This window comes from Solanum stenotomum, chromosome 9 (assembly GCF_019186545.1).
Source record: "Solanum stenotomum isolate F172 chromosome 9, ASM1918654v1, whole genome shotgun sequence".
NCBI lineage: Eukaryota > Viridiplantae > Streptophyta > Magnoliopsida > Solanales > Solanaceae > Solanum > Solanum stenotomum.
The window spans coordinates 56778582-56796348 of NC_064290.1; the positions used below are offsets into that span (position 1 = coordinate 56778582).

Sequence of the window (17767 nt, forward strand, 5' to 3'; positions counted from 1 at the left end):
ATGAGGTGTGTATGATAAGTTTCTTGATAGCGGGGTTAGAAATAGTCATATGGTATAACGATAGACAAACTTAACTAGTGAATGAAAGTAGAGGAGTATTTATTATCCTTTTTCATTTCGGTTATCACATAATTTTATGGTGGTTATTGTTCTTTTTTTATCTTCAGAATACTTTGTCATACTTTCTTCATTTCCGTTATTTCTTTTTCAATTCTATATTTTTCAAACCTTACTTGTGTGTATGTTGTATCCCTTTCATTGTCAGGTGCATATAAGTTAAGCTCTTTTCGATATTAGATTAAAAAAACGCCAAAAAGAAAAATTAAGATCATGATAATATACAGGAGCAGGAAAAATAACAAGTAAATAACATCATTTTACCTCTATAGATCCAGTATAATATAATACAAAATTGAATAAATAAAATAGCTCTACACATATTCACCCTCATATTCCACACAAGCATCTTAATTTCTGATTGAATATATAATATGTTACACTCTAAACAATAGCACAAGCAACAACAGAAACCTTCTCAATTCAACCAAAAGTTGATCAAACTCTTCGAAAATGTCGTAGGATGCGTCTCGAATCCTCTAAAGTAGTATGTTTTTGAAGGATCTGACACGAGTGCGGCATCATTATTGGAGAGTCCGAGGAACGTAACAATTCAATACCCAATGATTCAACCAATGGAAGCAACAGTTTTGCCAAGCAACCAGAGGACCAGTGCTAGTTCCATACCAAAAATAGTGTGAAGATAGGATCTATCCAGCATAAAACCATATAGAGTGATTCCTGCTCTGTTATGCTCAAAATATGTCACTGTAAAAGCAAAAACTATAGTTAGTCGATCCAAATTATACACGTAATAAACAATTTTATTAATAGTATCGTGCATTTCTCGAAGGAAGGGATGAACAATGTAGTTAAAAGCTATCACTTTGTCATTTTAAGCATGAAGTGATGATCAGGGAGAGGCTATCGCTTTGTGAGCTATGATGCTTGGACTCTCCTAAATGCTGCGGCATTGGCGCACCCATGTCGGATCCTCAAAACAGAACACTAGTGTTGGAGGATCCTGCACTCAACTGTCGACATTTATTAAGAGTCCGAGCAACATAGTTTATGGATGAATGATCCATGCACTTCAGATGTGTGTGTTTCGCTTCTAACAAGGACGTTACAGTGATTCTAAAGAGAAAATCAGTTGCTTATTTGAATCTCATATTTGAGGAGATGGAATGATACTGAAATAATTGTTTCTTAGAACTCCAAAAAGGTTGTTGCACCCATGTCGGATCCTCCTAAAATGCACTAGTTTTGGTAGCATTTTTGAAGAGTCCGAGCAATATAGGCTAAAAGTCTGAGAAACATAGCATTTTGGAAGAGTCTGACCATCATATATAGATGTTCTTTAACCTCGCATATCGTACACATTATATCGATGGGGTGTACGTTTCACCACTGGTTTTTAGCTTTCAAGTCCTGCGTACCCTTGTTGCTCTTTTTGCTTTTGAAAACACTGGGGATAAAAAAAAACAAGTGAAACCAGCATACCTAGTGCCTGCCTTTTCTGGAATGAAATTGTGCTATATGCATATGAGTGGACAAATTTTGTGTTGTCGAGCTCATCTTCCTCATCTCCAACATCATCAGCATCAGATGACCCTTCGGAAGTCACAGGGAAAACTTGGTTGCTGGCTATTTGAGATATTGGAGGAGTTTCACCCTCAACTGCTTCAAATGAGTCTATTGTTGCACACACATGCCACTTAGCCGCCAAGCATGTAACAGCTTGTGCCTTATGGGTGATTCTGACTGCACTTCTCAACAGTATCAGCAGCCCGGCAAGAAGGCTCAGAGAGCATAGCTGCATATCAAGAAGAAGACGTTTACGTCTAGACAGAGGAGTACCAGCATTTAAAAGATGATCCAGGAAAAGATAGGCAAAAAGAGTGTTGAGGAATTGTAGCTTTCCTGAAGAAACATGTCTTTTCGAATTTAACTTCAAGAAATAACAATAACCGTAAGTTTTACTCTTACTAAACTAAATATAAGCCATCTTCTTAATTTCATATTTCTGTTAACTGTAAGGACATAGTAAAGAGAGAATTTGAAGCACTTGAACTTCCGTTAGTCTAATAGGGAGATTCTAACGCTTCATAGCCAAAATCTGGCTCAACAGTGTCATTTGCCGGTTGAATATAGCACTGCATAGCTTAAAATTGGCTCTGCAGTGCCATTACTAGATCATATCCCAACTGTCCCGAGACATTACCCTTGAAATCTCCTTATTATTTTTCACTTCATCAATATTACAAACTGTGCAACATCCCACACGAGAGTATTCGTCTAGGATTAAAAATCGTAATGTGTTATAATTTTAGTATGTTTGTCTCTTGTTGGAAATGCTTGGACAGTGAAGTATTGCATAATTACGGCATACTATCAAAAGAATATGTGATCAATGACAAGTGTAACTGTAAATCCAATTTGTTGACTTAGTTCATTAAAGAGACATTCAAGCAAAGAAATGCAAGGATTTCGTTGAAACAATTTTTAAAAACGAAGCACAAGATTATATTTGACAAATAAGATAGCTGATGAGAAGCCATACCGCGAGTTCACCACTCTTGTAGATATGAAGATCAGCAGTTGATCGCGTAGTCATGAGAAGGGACGCAAATTGACTTGCTGTGACAAATACCAATGCCAACAAGATAAATCTACGGTACCTATGGCTAATGATCCGCAAGTGCCTCCTGATTCTAAGGTGCTCTCTCAACACTGTCTCAACATCAGAATCAATGTGGAATATCTGAGCAAAATCTCTCAATCGGAGAATCTGAAGGTAACAAATCAAGCGAAAAAGGACACACACTAGGAAGAATACAGTCGTCCTGTAAAGCCATGAGCTCAGCTCTAGAAGGCACGCGACAATGTCACTCACAATGACATTGCCTAAAAAGGGGATTTGAGTTCCACCTGAACTGTACCACCAAATTTTATATATGCTTTCAGCAGCGAAACATGGCAGAACAAAAATGAATAGGATCTTCAATGATCTCTGCATATCGAGAATAAAGATTATCGTTACATTACATCATGCAGTTCGATATACATTTCCACACCAATTACCAATTTCAACATAGAAACCAACTTGTGATGAAAAAATCATGACATTTCTTTGTAAAAAAGATCCAAAAAAGAGATCATATATATTTCATAATCTGATTCTCAAAATCTGAACAAAATTCAGAAAATAAAAAGATAGTAATTCCAGAAATAATATAGAGTGTAACAAACAAAAAGATCATCAAATTACACAAACAAGTCAGCTAATTTTGACTGATATTAAGCAAACAAAGAACCACCAAAGATTGTGATGGATCAATATAATCTCATCAGACTTAACCAGAGGTCTCGAGTTCAATACTTTCCTCTTTAATGAGCCTTACACAACATGAATCCTAATCGAACTTGAAACCATACCACCCGTGACAGAACCAGGATTTTCACTAACAAGATTCAAAATATAAAAAAGGACAAAGATTTTCACTAACGAGATTCATAATATATAATATAAAAGACACAAACACATGAAGAATCAAAAGAGATTCTACTTTATATACATAAAAATATGGGAAACCAAAAAAGACAAAAAAGAAAGATATAAACTCACATTGAGCTCTTCCATATAGCATTTTCTAACAGTCTCACTTTCATCACAAAGCTTATCAAGAAACAAGAACCTACGAAGTCCAAATTTCTTGACAAATCCAGTAAGACAAATAAAAGACAGAGCAGCAACACCACTAAGAGACAACTGAACAACATTGTCATAAGGTCTATCATGATTAGCATCACAATCTGCACAAGCCAATAGAAAATGGGACAAACATGGAACAACAATTGCAAATATTATAAAAACAAACCAAGACAGAACAGTAGATAATGTATCAGATTGATCCACACACATCCACTTCAACCATCTCCTAAAAACACGCAATTCATCGTAAGCATGTGATTTACTACGTGCATATAATATACTCTTCTTGTTCAGTAAAGATTGGCTTTGGCTTTGGCTTTCGCCTTTACTTTCATCCCCCATTGAAAAAGATCAAATTTTTTCTGGGTTTTTGATGAAATTGCAGAAAGTTTAAATCTTTTTTCTGGGTATTTGATGAAAATGGAGAAAGTTTCAATCTTTTTTCTGGGTGTTCGATAAAAATGGAGAAAGATTAATTTTTTAGAAAAAAAAAATTGTGGGTATTTGATGAAATTGAAAAAAGCTTAAATCTTTTTACTGGGTATTTGATGAAAATGGAGAAAGATTTGATTATTTTTTTTCTGGGTGTTTGATGAAATTGCAGAAAAATTAGTTTTTGTTTGATGAAATTGGAGAGAGATTATTGTGGAGTGCCGGGATTTGTGGGTCTGGTGAGGTTTAATGGAGTTTGATTATTGGAAGAGGAAGGTTTATATACATGTGGTGGGTAATGTTGATTGTGAAAAATACAGAGTAATACAGCTGAGACTTGATATTGAAACTAGCGTGAAATCTTAAAATGAAAGATCATGTTTGCACCAGTTGTTTTGTTTGGGGGATTTTGACTTGTTTTTGATAGCGACGGAGTTAGAATTTTTTAGGTTCGAAATAAATGTCCTAGGAAATCAAAGAGTTCTGATCTCTAATGTATATATACACACATAGAAAAAAATATTTTAATCATAAATAAGTTGTGTAATTTCTGTCGAGATGAACACTAACTATTCTATTTTATTGAAGATATTCATAGTTATAAAAAAAAATTACTCCTACAATTTATTTTAAATTTGATTTTAAAAGTTCTCCCCTTTTTTTTATATAAGTATTCGTTTTGAAGTCTTGATTAATTTGAATTTGTATGGCGTGAAGTTCATGATAAATACTTCCTATTAAATATTTATCAAGAGGTTTTAAATAGTCTTTTCGTTCCTGCATTCATTGATTTAATTTTCATATATTAATATGCTTGCTATCGACGATAATTCTATATAAAAGATAGCGTCTTATGATTGTATTCGAATTTATTTTGATTAATTTGAATTTGTATGGCGTGAAGTTCATGATAAATACTTCATATTAAATATTTATCAAGAGGTTTTAAATAGTCTTTTCGTTCCTGCATTCATTGATTTAATTTTCATATATTAATATGCTTGCTATCGACGATAATTCTATATAAAAGATAGCGTCTTATGATTGTATTTAAATTTATTTTGATTAAAAAATTCTATCTATAAAAATTATGGTAGTGTGATTAAAAAATTATAAGGTCAAGCTGTAAAAATAATCGAAAATAAAAGATACACTACATAAAAAAAAATGACTTTTAGCGGCAATTAATTAACGGCAATAACTCAATTGCCGTTAAATATGTATTTTTAGCGATAATTAGCACTTTTCGTATATGCCCCTAAACCTTTAGTGACATTGGATCTAACGGCACTTAACTAATGTTGATAAAGACTTTAGCACTCTTTATTAATTATCTATTTATTACCGCTAAAAGTTATTTTTATTGTATTGATATATAAGACTATTGTTTACATTTTTTATGGGAGGTGGGAATAAATAAAATGGTAGAGGAGTATTAAATATGAAAAAAATCTTTATAAGAAATATTTCCTTTTGAATGAGATCTTACCTGGTGTAAATTCAAAATAATTAAGCTATAATGCAAATATCGAACACAGTAGAAATCAAAACAAATTTGGCGAAGGAAAGTATCCTTTGGTCGAGAATAGTTGCCAACATATACAGTAGACTGTATTTCTTCTTGGATTCTTCCATGTTCCAATCAACCTTCATTATTTGGAACCATCTAAATGGTGACAAAACAAATTTTATGTTAAAAAATCTTATGATTGTGCTTCTTTCTTTTGTACAAATAATACTTACTCAATTTCAATTTATCTGTCTTATATTAGCTTAACATATAATTTAAGAAAGCAATAGAAACTTTTAAATCATATAATTTTAAACGTGTCACGTGAAAAATTAAAATTAATAATTACCGAAAAATAAAATGGACATTATTTTTAAATAAACTAAAAAAATAAATATGACAAATAAATTGAAACCAACAAAAATATGTTTGCCAAACATGTCACTTTCAGATTAGGAAAATTAAACATTTTGTGTTAATATTTTTGTGATAGTGAAGTCAACGGAACTTTAAGTTAAAAATAACACAACTGGCACTTAAAGACGTAACGGAGTCGTCAATCACCGAAAACCCTGTGGAAACATAGTTTGTTAAAAATTATTCTATTTTCATTTAGAAGATTGAGTTGGATTGGATCAAAAGAGAAAATAAGGTAATCTTATGTGAAATCGAATGATTTTATCAAGATCGGGTGGTAACAGAACAACGATCAGAACAACAGATTTCATAATCACGATTCTTCCTCCATCAAAAGGCTTTGAGCCTGCTACGTAGCTAGGCTACGAGATTGATAATTGATTTGGAAGAGGCCGTTCAATTATGTATAGTTATGTTAGTAGCAATGAAGATATAAATAATTACACAATATAATAAAGAATAAAGTTAACCAATAAATAAAAATAAATAGATATTTTTAACTCTTTTCTATTTAACAACAGTTGATTTTTTTTTTGTGTATACTTTTTTAATGATAAATGTATAATTGATTTAATCTTGAATTATTACAATGACAATTGCCAATTGCATGCCATAAAATAAAAATAATATTCATAATTATAGCTGTTTCTTTTTTCTTTTCTTTTTTGATGATGACAAATTATTTTGCTTCCTTGCACAATTATTGCTCTTGATTCTTTTAATTTAATTTATAAATTATGGGATAATAATATTCGTTACAAAACTAAAGTTTAGGTTTGTCACGTCTTTAGCCATATGCTTTACAGGATTACTCACCCAAAAAAAAAACAGCAATATTATTTTATTAGTTAATCTATAAATCTAAGTTAAACTAAAGTATTTAAAACTCCAACATAATGCCACGAATATTCATTATTTAATGTTTTGATAGAGTACTAGGGAAATGACCAATCAAATTTAGACATTACGCCCATCATATTTATTTAGTATTCATGGCTATTGTACTTTATTTATTCGTTTTCAATGGGTGTTTGATATTCTATTGGAGCTCGACTAAATTTAAGTTCAAAAATTGCAAGGTCCACTCCTAAGGTTAGCATTTCAAACAAAGAAAAATTTATTAATAATTACTCGATCTCAAAGTCTCTGATTAAAAATTTAAAAATCTTAATCATCTCATCCCAATTCGATCGATCAAAAGTAGATATAAGTACACAAATGAAGTGTTTAATTACTTGTCTTTCTTTGTTTATTTCTTTCCCTTTTGTTTTTGTGGATGTTGCCAAACCACCTCATTTGAATCCAAGTCTAAAAAAATATACATATATCAAGTAAGAATTTTAAGGGGTGTCCCATTTAAATTAATACTATTTAATTTATACTTTTTTTTTCATATTAGCTAGTTAATACTAGCCAATATTTTATATGACGTTTAGGAAAATAATCCTTTATAAAAAATCAACACATCTTAGGCAAATCGCACTTGTCAACAAGTGTTATGTATAGTGACGTTGATTAATTAATTAAGATTCAAGCATTAGAAGGATTTAATTCTCATAATACACATTAGTAGGCAGTAGCGAATACACCTTTTATTTATAGTAAGAATAATACAAGATAAATATCAATTGCATATAAAAATGAAACTCAGGCAAAAGAACTATTGGTGTCAAGCGACACTCCTTCGCTAGAAAATTGAGGTTAAATTTTGATTTAATAAATATATATATACTAATGACACGTCTTAATACAAGGTGAAGGTGGTTTCGTGATGTGATTAAGATATTGCAACAGTTCCACCATTGATGTCAAATATTTAGTTGTACTATACTTTTGGAAGATCCATCATTATGAGTACGATGTTATTTTTTAAAAACATAAGTGACATAAGAAATCAAATAATTAAAGAAGATAACATGTTGATTTATTAAAAGTCGTATATTTTTAAAGAATCCAATACAAATAAAGTCCAGTAATATTTTTAAAAAAATCGAAAAACAAAAAAATCAAATGGTCCAAGAGACAACGTCGCATTATATGTTGCAGCTGGTACATGTGTCTTATGTCTACAGGCAAACAATTCAATTAATCAGATGGCCAACCTGCCCACTTCTTATTTTAACCACATGTGATGTCGACTTTGTTGCTATTCTTCTTCGAATAATTTTTCTTTTTTTGAATCGATAGTTTATTAGAAATATAAAAATAAAATTTATACTTATCCTATTTTTATTATAATTTATTTATGAAATTATTCTAAATATATTATTGTTATTGACGTCGACTTTTATATCTGTATAGATGCATTTAGCAAAAAAAAAAAGAGTTAAAAAAAGAGGTAAAATTAAAGCTGTATTCTGATGTACATTTGTTAAGCAAGAAATTGATAAATATTCAAGGGATTAATTAAAATATTTTTATGGAAAGTGATGGTCAATAATTTTGTTAACACTTGGTATAAAACTATTGGGGTCACTGAATAAAAATTAATCAATCTTTAACTTGTACAGATAAGCAAAGGTTGTTTTTATCTCTCGATCCACTAAATTGAAAAATAAAATTAGATAAAATAAAAAACGATTACTAGGAATTAAAAAAAATGACATCTCTATTTCCCACAATGATATGTTTACAGCAAAGATGTCCTTGGACGGCTCAGATCATTTCAATTTTTCTAATACTTTGAACAATTTAGATTGCATATGTCAATTAAGTAAACAAATAAGAAAATTCATCTAAACATTTAAAAAAAAAAAAGAATTTGTTTGTTTGATATATAGTTGCATAAATAGCCACAAAGCTTGCAAAAGTCGTATTCTCCTTCCACCCCACATCCCTCTTGGACTTTTTTTAGATTATTATGTTTGTTACGACTTACGAGAGATAAGGAAGAATAATTCTAAAATGAAATATAAGACTATTTTATCTTACATTTGGTTATTAGTTATATAGTTAGTCTCATAATAATTCATCCCACCATTTATACTATAACGCTGGGATACCTAATCTCATAGGATATCGATATTCATGAGATAACTTTGTTTATCTCATCCTCGTACCAAACGACCCTTAGTTATAATACTCTGTTAGTTTTATTGTACTATAATTGAAGTTACCTAATCTTAACCAAAGTTGATAAATAGCTACTTTTAATACTGGCTATTTTCTAAAGATAAGGCTGAAAAGTGAAAAGTGAGTTCTACACAAGTGAACACTTAACTCTTACTCAATGGAATAGAGGAGATTCACACGCAAGATTTTGAACTTCTATAAAAATGGCTATTATTTAAAAACAAGCCAAAAAAGTAACAAGTGCTACTTTTACGAAATTGTTACTTATATTTGCTCAAACGTTAGTTAACGTTTTCAGACCTACAAGGATCGTAGTGGATGGATAGAATCTTTTCACTCTTAATCAGACATCACCCGAGTCTTGAAAATAAAAAAAGAAATCCTTATTGGAAGCTCTTCTCTTTCTAATGGACCAAATAAATCAGAGCCCAAAAAAAATACATAGTACCAAATTGGAGCAAAAAGATGCAAACCACCAAATGTTATTAATAGTAGAGAATGATATAATCCCTCAAACCTTAACTAAAAGTCTCGAGTTCAAAAATCTAAAATCACTCATGGTAACGGGAGCATTTGGCTGACAATATATTAATCGCTATCCACCCCAAAACATCAAAATAAACGATATTAGTCGTGGTGAGTATTGATCACTAGATCGTTTCCAATGGATCCACCAAATTTTAGGTCAATCGGAGCCTGTCAAAAACTATGTAATTGGCCTACTGATGTAGCCAATATTAAACTCAAACATGGAACTGACTGGTATGTTTAGGTAAAAGAAAGCATATGCTCATTCAAACAAGTCCATCAACATGGAAACAAAAACAACAAATGCTGCAAATGCATGAAAAATGTGGGAAAAGTAGGAACACAAAGGCTCCATCACATTATTGATAGTGCATAAATCTGTTCACAGAAACACTTAAACCCTTAAGTTCTACAAATACATACACCAGAATAGGTAACAACTAATAAGTCACAGGATATAAGCAAGACACAAAATTTAAATAACTTCTTGAGCGATAATCCCTTACAATGTAAACTTTAAGCCATTGCATGACAAGCCATTTAACATTCTCGTAGAAACACATATATCACGAGTAGCTGCATTCGTGACAACTATAAGAACAATATTAAGGCAACTAAGCTTGTTAAATGGGGAAATCAAAAGTTAATGACATGAAAGCAATTCAAGATTGACACACAAAAGGAGATGCAAGTTGCAGGACATAATAGGAAGAATATCTATTAGAATGATATTGCTTACAAGTTACAACGTTACACGAAAAGCCATTGAATAGCATGCTAGACAGCACTCACATGTACAAGTACATCAATATTTCGCGAGTAGCTGCATTAATGAGACCTAAACTAAGAAACATATTAAGGCAACTATAGACATCAACTTAACAAAATAAGGATCACCTAACATGCTATTCAGCACTCACATGTACAAGTACATCAATATTTCGCGAGTAGTTGCATTAATGAGACCTAAACTAAGAAACATATTAAGGCGACTACAGACATCAACTTAACAAAATAAGGATCTCCTAAACCACATATAAATGACACGATCAGAAATAATCCAAGCAGGCTCTATGAAAATGTAACTACTACGTAAAACCATGCACCAGAAAAAATCTTATGTGCCAGAATATAATGCAAAATGGTTACACCAATAAACATTGCATGCAAGTTGAATACATTAAAAAAGCTGAACACTAACTAGAATCCTACATCCAGATACTGGCAACTTCTAATGCTCATATCAAAAGATCACATCTTCAGGTAAAAGAAGCACTACAGCATTCATATTCATACAAAACTATAATAACAACATCCCCACTGAAGTCCCACAAGTGGGGTCTAGGGGAGGTAGTTAAGTACACAGACCTTACACCCACCTAGGGAGCCAGGAGGCAGGTAGAGAGGTTGTTTCCGACAAACCCTTGGTTCAAGAAAATAACACGAGTGAGAAACCAAGACAAAATACTACACAAGGCAAATACTAAAAAAAATTCAAAGTCCACAGTACTCAAGTTTCAAATTGTAATTGATATATGATCTCTTCATCCCACCTACTACAGCACCACTGCTTACATTCACACAGACGCTCTCAGGCGAAACTAAATGATTATCATTACGCGTCAAATACTCAGACAAATAGCAGCAAAACTGGTATTTAGTAATTACCCAGTTTCAATCACAATATAAGCAAAAGAAAAGTTCAACTCTTCAACACTCAAAAAGTAACATTAAGTGTTCCAAAGCAATGAAAATAAATTCATACAGAAAAACAAGCAAGTATTATTCGAAGAAACGCAAAACGAATAGCCCAAAGTACGAATACTTCTCAACTGATATATGATCACATGAAGTCTCAATTGTTACATAGACTGAACGGGCAGAAGATAACATCATACACACATGATACCAGCAAAGGAAGAACACAAATTACCCTCTAATCTTCCATGTCAATATATGTTCGAACAATAAAGGGCACCTTCAGCTGAGAACTCACATATAGTTTTAAGATACACAATCAGAACAAATTTGACATACACTGATCCATCCACCTATCAAGAAATCCCATGATATAAAATATGAGAATTAAATTAAACAAGTGAATACTCTTACAACAACAGATTGACTCATAGCAGACATAGTTTAGCTTATCTTCTATGGTTCCATTCTCTTTTTTTTTTTTGCTTTTTTTTTCCGGTCACCCAAAAAAAGGAAAAAAAAACTAGGTAAGCCAATGGTATCAAATGACAGGTGGGTCACAAACCATCATTTCGTCAAAGACATAGTGCTGTGCAGTGAAGATCATCAGCATATGCGTCGGCGCCGAAGTCATCCATCGGCGCCGGTAAGTTTAGATCGAAAGGCAACGGCTTTCTGAAAGAGGAAGAAGCGATGTTGTCGTTATCACATTCACCGTCTTCAACGACAGAAGACGACGAGTCACAGTCGCTATGGCAATCGTCCGGGACAACAGGCGGCGACCGGGGATACTTTCTGGAAGGTACGGAAGCTGCCGTCTGCTGCCGCGGCGGCGGCCGTGGTCCACTGAAGGACTCCACCGTACTACTCATGCTGCTAGATGTAGGTCTCTGAGAAACTATCGGGTGGTCCTGAGAGTATAATCGGGAATCAACAAAGGGATCGTTAGGGTTGATGCTTTGATTGAACTGATGATGGTGAGGATAAGGAGGTAGTTGATGAGAAGAAGGTAAAGGGAAGTTAGTTTTAGCTTTAGGTCCACGAAGTGTACGAGCTGCTGTATCATAAGCACGAGCAGCATCTTCAGCAGAATCAAAAGTACCCAACCAAACCCTAGTTTTCTTCCATGGATCTCTAATCTCTGCTGCAAATCTTCCCCATGGTCTCTTTCGAACTCCACGGAACCTTATCTCCTTAGATCCTCCAGATCCGTTGAGTTCTCCGGCGACCGGTGCCGGTACCGGAACTTCCGTCGCCGGAACTTGTCTCGCCGCCGCGGCTGCTCTACCTCTACGCATGATCGATGATTCAAAAAAAGTCTTTTTTTTTGTTTTTGCTTCTTTTTTTTTTGAGATCTGAAGAGAGAATTAGGGAAAAATATGAAACGTTAAAGCCATGGAAGAACAGATGAGGATTCTTATCTGCAAAAGCTTCACACTTTCTCTCTCTAGAAATCTCAGTTTCTCCCTCTACTGTTTGTGTCTGTTTGGTTGAAAGAAAAAATAGAGAGAAAGAAAGAGAGAGACTCTCTCTCCTTCTTTGTTTTTTTTTTCTTTTTTCCTTTTATTATTTCTAGGGTTTTGTGAATTTTGATTTTCTTGGGAAGTGGAAAATTGGTATGGAGAGAGGAAAAATCAGGGGTGAAAATATAATTAATGGATTTTTAGGAGTGGGTGGGTGGGTGAGTTTTCTTTGGCTTTTCGGAGAATTTTTTTTAATTTGACGTTCTATATTTATATTAGAGTTCTATTGATTAAAATTTCATATGGATATGGCAAATTCATGTGGGAGTTTTTGGCATCTCAAGATCATTTTTTTAAAAAAATGAAAAGTTATTTAATAGATTTATATTAGAGATCGATTATTTCAAATTCAAATCAATTGAGCTCATTTGTGGAAGAGTTTTTTTAGCTTTCTCGAGAATTCTTTTCTTTTTTTATATTTGGTGTTTGATATTCAAATTAGAGCCTGATTAATCTGTATTTACATTGATCTAGCTCATACGTTCATGAGCTTTTCTTTTGGCTTTCTTGAGATTTTTTGGTTTTTCATTTTATATTCAGTATTTATAAGATTGAATCATTGCTTATTCTTCAATAGCTCATATGAATCTGGTGATTATTGATATGTTTAATCAGACGACAATTGTTAGCATTAGAGATTGATTAATTTAAATTTGAATCGATAAGGCTTATTCGGAGTAATCCTCTCAAATCTCAACTTAGGTTTTTTTTTATATCTAAAGTTCGTAATCAAAAATTTTAATTAAAAGACGAAATAAACGTCCATTGGTATCACATTTTTTTGTGATGCTTTCTCGAGAACTCTTCCATGTCTTTGACCCATTATTTCTTCTTTATTCCTTTTTTTTTCACGCAGAGTCCTTTATTTCTTTATTTATTAACTCTATGTACCTAACATGAACATTGAAATGACATAATAGTCCTTACTTTTTCTACCTTTTTTTTCCGTCGGCCAGTTGGCCTTCTGGAGTTGTTGCTATGAATAATGAATAAACATTCTGTTTAAATTTCAAATTATTAAAGTTGGTATAGAAGGAAATTAATAAAATTTGAAATATGGAATAGTGTGTAGTTGGAGAAATAAATGGAGCACATTGAGGACTTTTTTTGATTTTTTGTGGTTGTTGCTACTTCTTGCCCTTTTATTAATTTTTGTACGAAACAATAATTGGGAGCATCACTCGAATAATCGAATTAATTGAGTAAGGAACCTCTTACTGTTTCGAATATGTGGTAGAGTGGTAAGTACTTTCTTTCATTCTTAACTAGAGGTTTAGTGGAGAGCATCACTCAAATAACCGAGTTGATTGAGTAGAAAATCTCTTACTAAAAAGCTTTGAATTTTGATAGAATGATAAGTATTCCTTCATTTTTAACCAGAGTTTGAGTAGAGAGCATCACTCGAATAATCGAGTTGGTTGAGTAGGAAATCTCTTACCGAAAAGTTTTGGATTGTGGTAGAGTGGTAAGTACTTCTTCATTTTTAACCAGAGGTCTTAGGTTTGAATATTCTTGGGATGGAGCCGCCTTTGTTAGGGAATACTTTACCATACAATGTGGAACTTTCAGACTTAAATCCAAATTTAGTCGGGACTTCATGTGGATATCGAACATCGAATGAATTATCAAAAAATAAAATCATGATTGAAATTCTTTGTATGATTCTTGATTGAGCTCCTCACAATGGAGTTTGTCTAATACAATTTATCTTTTTATGTAATTTATAAGTTATTACATTGCAGCGGTATTTACTATTTCATGATTATGAGGAAAAAAAAAAAGAGGAAGCATCCTGCCTCTAGTTTCTTTTTGCTCCTATAAGCTCAACGACAGAGTTATAAATTTTGGTGGCTATCAATTCAACGAATTTAAAAATATCATATTTAATATTTTTAACCACTTTTATTGCTATATTAAATGATTTATTAAAAAATATTGAAAATTGTATACATGTATATCCTGTGACACATAGTAATTTAATTTCCCATAAAGAATTCAATTTCATTAGTACATCTTAATCGTGTTATGTAACGTGTACGAGATATTATTATATTTGAATGTTAGGCTGAATTGGATGGGATCATAATGGATTTATTCAAACTTCTTCAGAAAATATATTGATTAATTTTAGATTTATACATAAGGAGATTTTGTATTTCGTTAGCTTTTGGTGAATTTAATTGTTTATATTCTAAGTTTCACATATAAAAACTATGGATCCACTACTATTAGCATTACAAATACGTGGTAAATTAAAAGCACAGAATTAAGTTTTTTTATATAAAAAAAAAAAAAAAAAACTTTCTCTTGGTTTTCGAAAATAGCTTACAAGTTTTTTTTTTTACTTTCTTTTTCTCTTAGATTACAAAACAGTACTTTAAAGTTTAAACACATTTCATAGTACTAAAGCTTAGGAATCTAGGGAGATGGGTGCGGATTTTTTGAAAACTCGATAATTTTTATGTTTTAGGTATCTATATCGAGAAATTTATTAAATATATAAGTAATGAAACTAGCTTAGTAAAATTTGATTCCTAATCTTAAACACATATAAAAAAAAAGAGTTTTCTTCAAAAACTTAATATTACTGGGGGCATAATTTTAAATCTTAAATTCATCTCTACTCACGCAATGATGATTCTTGTAATAATAGTCTCATGGTTTTGTCTAACATGGATTGTGGGTTCAACAAATCGAACATAGGATATGTATAATTTATTCCTTGCTTTGAAAACCGACTAAATTCAAATTCGAACAAAAAAAATTTACATTAAAAATAAAACACTCTCTAACAGATTATAGTCATTATACCAATACTACTTATATATGCACATAAAATATTTGACTTAACAAATTTTGTTGTAAATACTTTTGCAAGTTACTAAACACGATTTTATTTTATTTTTACATTTTTTGTGTATAATATAATATAGAATAGAACGTATGGAATTTTTCTTACATAAATGTCATTTTCCATCATTCTAATTTATATTATAGTTTTATATAAAGTATATATATTACGTACGATTGATTTGGAATCATGTTAGCATTTTCACGTAAAATGTGAATGGAAGTTGTAGTGTATCTAGACATATTTAGGAAGTACATAAATATTTTATGAACTTATTTATTATTGTATATTAACCTAAGATAAGAATTTATAAGCTCCAAATTCTTGATTTGTTTATGTGTGAAATTACTAGTAGACGTTTCATTTCGATGAATCATCGTAATCGTAAAAAACAGAAGTATGTTAAGTAAACTGTGAGTACGTTGTAATTGAAATAATTTGAAAAAGTTTTTTTACATAAATTTCTTAATTACTACTCCTATTTTTTCAATCAAATACCATTAAGTACTTTATTTATTTTTTCAATATTGGAAATGGAAGTTTATAATAGTTATTTTAATTTAAGGTATAAACTTAATTAATTAATTAATTAGCACTTCCTTTTCTCTTATATTCTCTTTTTTTTTTCCCTCTCTATTCCCTTCTTTATATATTCCTTATAATTGAGATGCATTTTTTGAGGCCAAATTAACCCAATCTTATTCTATTTTATTCTTGTAATCAGTCAGTATATATCAATTACTCTTGTCTCAGCTAATTTTCAATTTTTTTTTATTCTTAAAACTCGAACAATTCCTAATTTTATGGAATAAATAATCTCAATTTTATATCGCTTGCAGCTTAATTGTTGAGAATATGATTAAACAATCACACTTTAACATTTATCACCCTATCAATTTGTTTCACTCAATCCTTCTTTACCCATTTTGTAAACGTTTAGGGGTCATTTGATAGTTAAATTAGAAATAAGTTATTTATGTATTAATTTTCATATAACTTATACGACGTTTGATAGATAGATATAAAATACATTATTTATGTTAATTTATAAATTCACATAACTAATACATGTACTATTATTTTGTGCTGGATAGAAAGTGAAATAACTAATAAATATATAATTAGTTCCTACTTAATAAATTCTTGTATAAAGTAATACACAGATTCACTCATAACTAATTTTAAATAACTAATATGTGTATAACTCTAATCAGCTACCAAACGATTCGTTAGTGTCAAAGTTATTGAATGGGTAAGTCAACGATTTTTTGAACTATATAATGTATTTTACGATCAAAACATCTTTTGAAGTCTTTATTGATTGAATTAAGGCATATATTGTGGTATTAATTAGTAAATGCATAAAATATAATTCATTTGGTCTTGTGGGAACATGCCAATATACAGGTCTATATTAGTGGCCCCCCAAAAAACTAAAGAAATAAAGTTCCTTCATTATATACCATGATTTCTGCTATGGCTATTAATTAAATTGGTCTGTATTCCCACTCTTTACACATAATTTTATTTTACTAATATTTCCAAATTTTTAATTAAATCTTTGAAAAGTGATAGATGTTTTTTTTTTTTGGACACTATCTATTCTTTTACATTTTTCGTACTAGCTAGGGCAATAGTATTAGAAATTTTTGACTTGCTTATAGGTTAGAGCGAAGTTTAATTGTTTTAGTTAAAATTGTGCTTTATTTTGGATGAATGTCTTTTTTGTGTGTGTGTGAGTTAATTGACTAACTATGAATTTTTTTTTGTATTTTCTTTTGAATATTTCAACATGTTTAGCAGGTTATATAAGTTAGACATTTCACAAAAAATCAAAATCATAATTCTCTATTATATAAATATATATAAGTTGAAGTCGAACAAATTCTAATCATCAATTTATCACAATGTAAAATATTAATTTCGAACTTTAACATATGAAATCATATCAAATTAATTTAATA

At 31.1% G+C, this 17767-nt stretch overlaps 2 protein-coding genes across 2 annotated transcripts; both read right to left on the reverse strand.

Moving 5' to 3' along the window:
• Positions 1 to 358: 358 nt before the first annotated feature.
• On the reverse strand, positions 359 to 4451 carry LOC125876463 (uncharacterized). The gene is made up of 4 exons (XM_049557650.1): positions 3686 to 4451; positions 2621 to 3070; positions 1561 to 1873; positions 359 to 825 (listed from the first exon to the last, which is right to left on the reverse strand). Exons 1-4 carry the CDS (start codon positions 4112 to 4114, stop codon positions 686 to 688), a joined length of 1332 nt encoding a protein of 443 aa, XP_049413607.1. The 5' UTR covers positions 4115 to 4451; the 3' UTR covers positions 359 to 685.
• Positions 4452 to 11690: 7239 nt separating this feature from the next.
• LOC125876033 (ethylene-responsive transcription factor 3-like) lies at positions 11691 to 13029 on the reverse strand. Its single transcript, XM_049557134.1, has one exon. The coding sequence runs from the start codon at positions 12725 to 12727 to the stop codon at positions 12005 to 12007; it is 723 nt and encodes a 240-aa protein (XP_049413091.1). The 5' UTR covers positions 12728 to 13029; the 3' UTR covers positions 11691 to 12004.
• Positions 13030 to 17767: the final 4738 nt, after the last annotated feature.

Coding starts and splice junctions, on each gene's coding strand:
- LOC125876463 (XM_049557650.1), bottom strand. CDS start 4,114: ATGGGGGATGAAAGTAAAGGCGAAAGCCAAAGCCAAAGCCAATCTTTA. Junction 3,071..3,685: donor GCTATATGGAAGAGCTCAAT/GTGAGTTTATAT, acceptor CTCGATATGCAG/AGATCATTGAAGATCCTATT. Junction 1,874..2,620: donor ACAAGAGTGGTGAACTCGCG/GTATGGCTTCTC, acceptor CTTGATATGCAG/CTATGCTCTCTGAGCCTTCT.
- LOC125876033 (XM_049557134.1), bottom strand. CDS start 12,727: ATGCGTAGAGGTAGAGCAGCCGCGGCGGCGAGACAAGTTCCGGCGACG.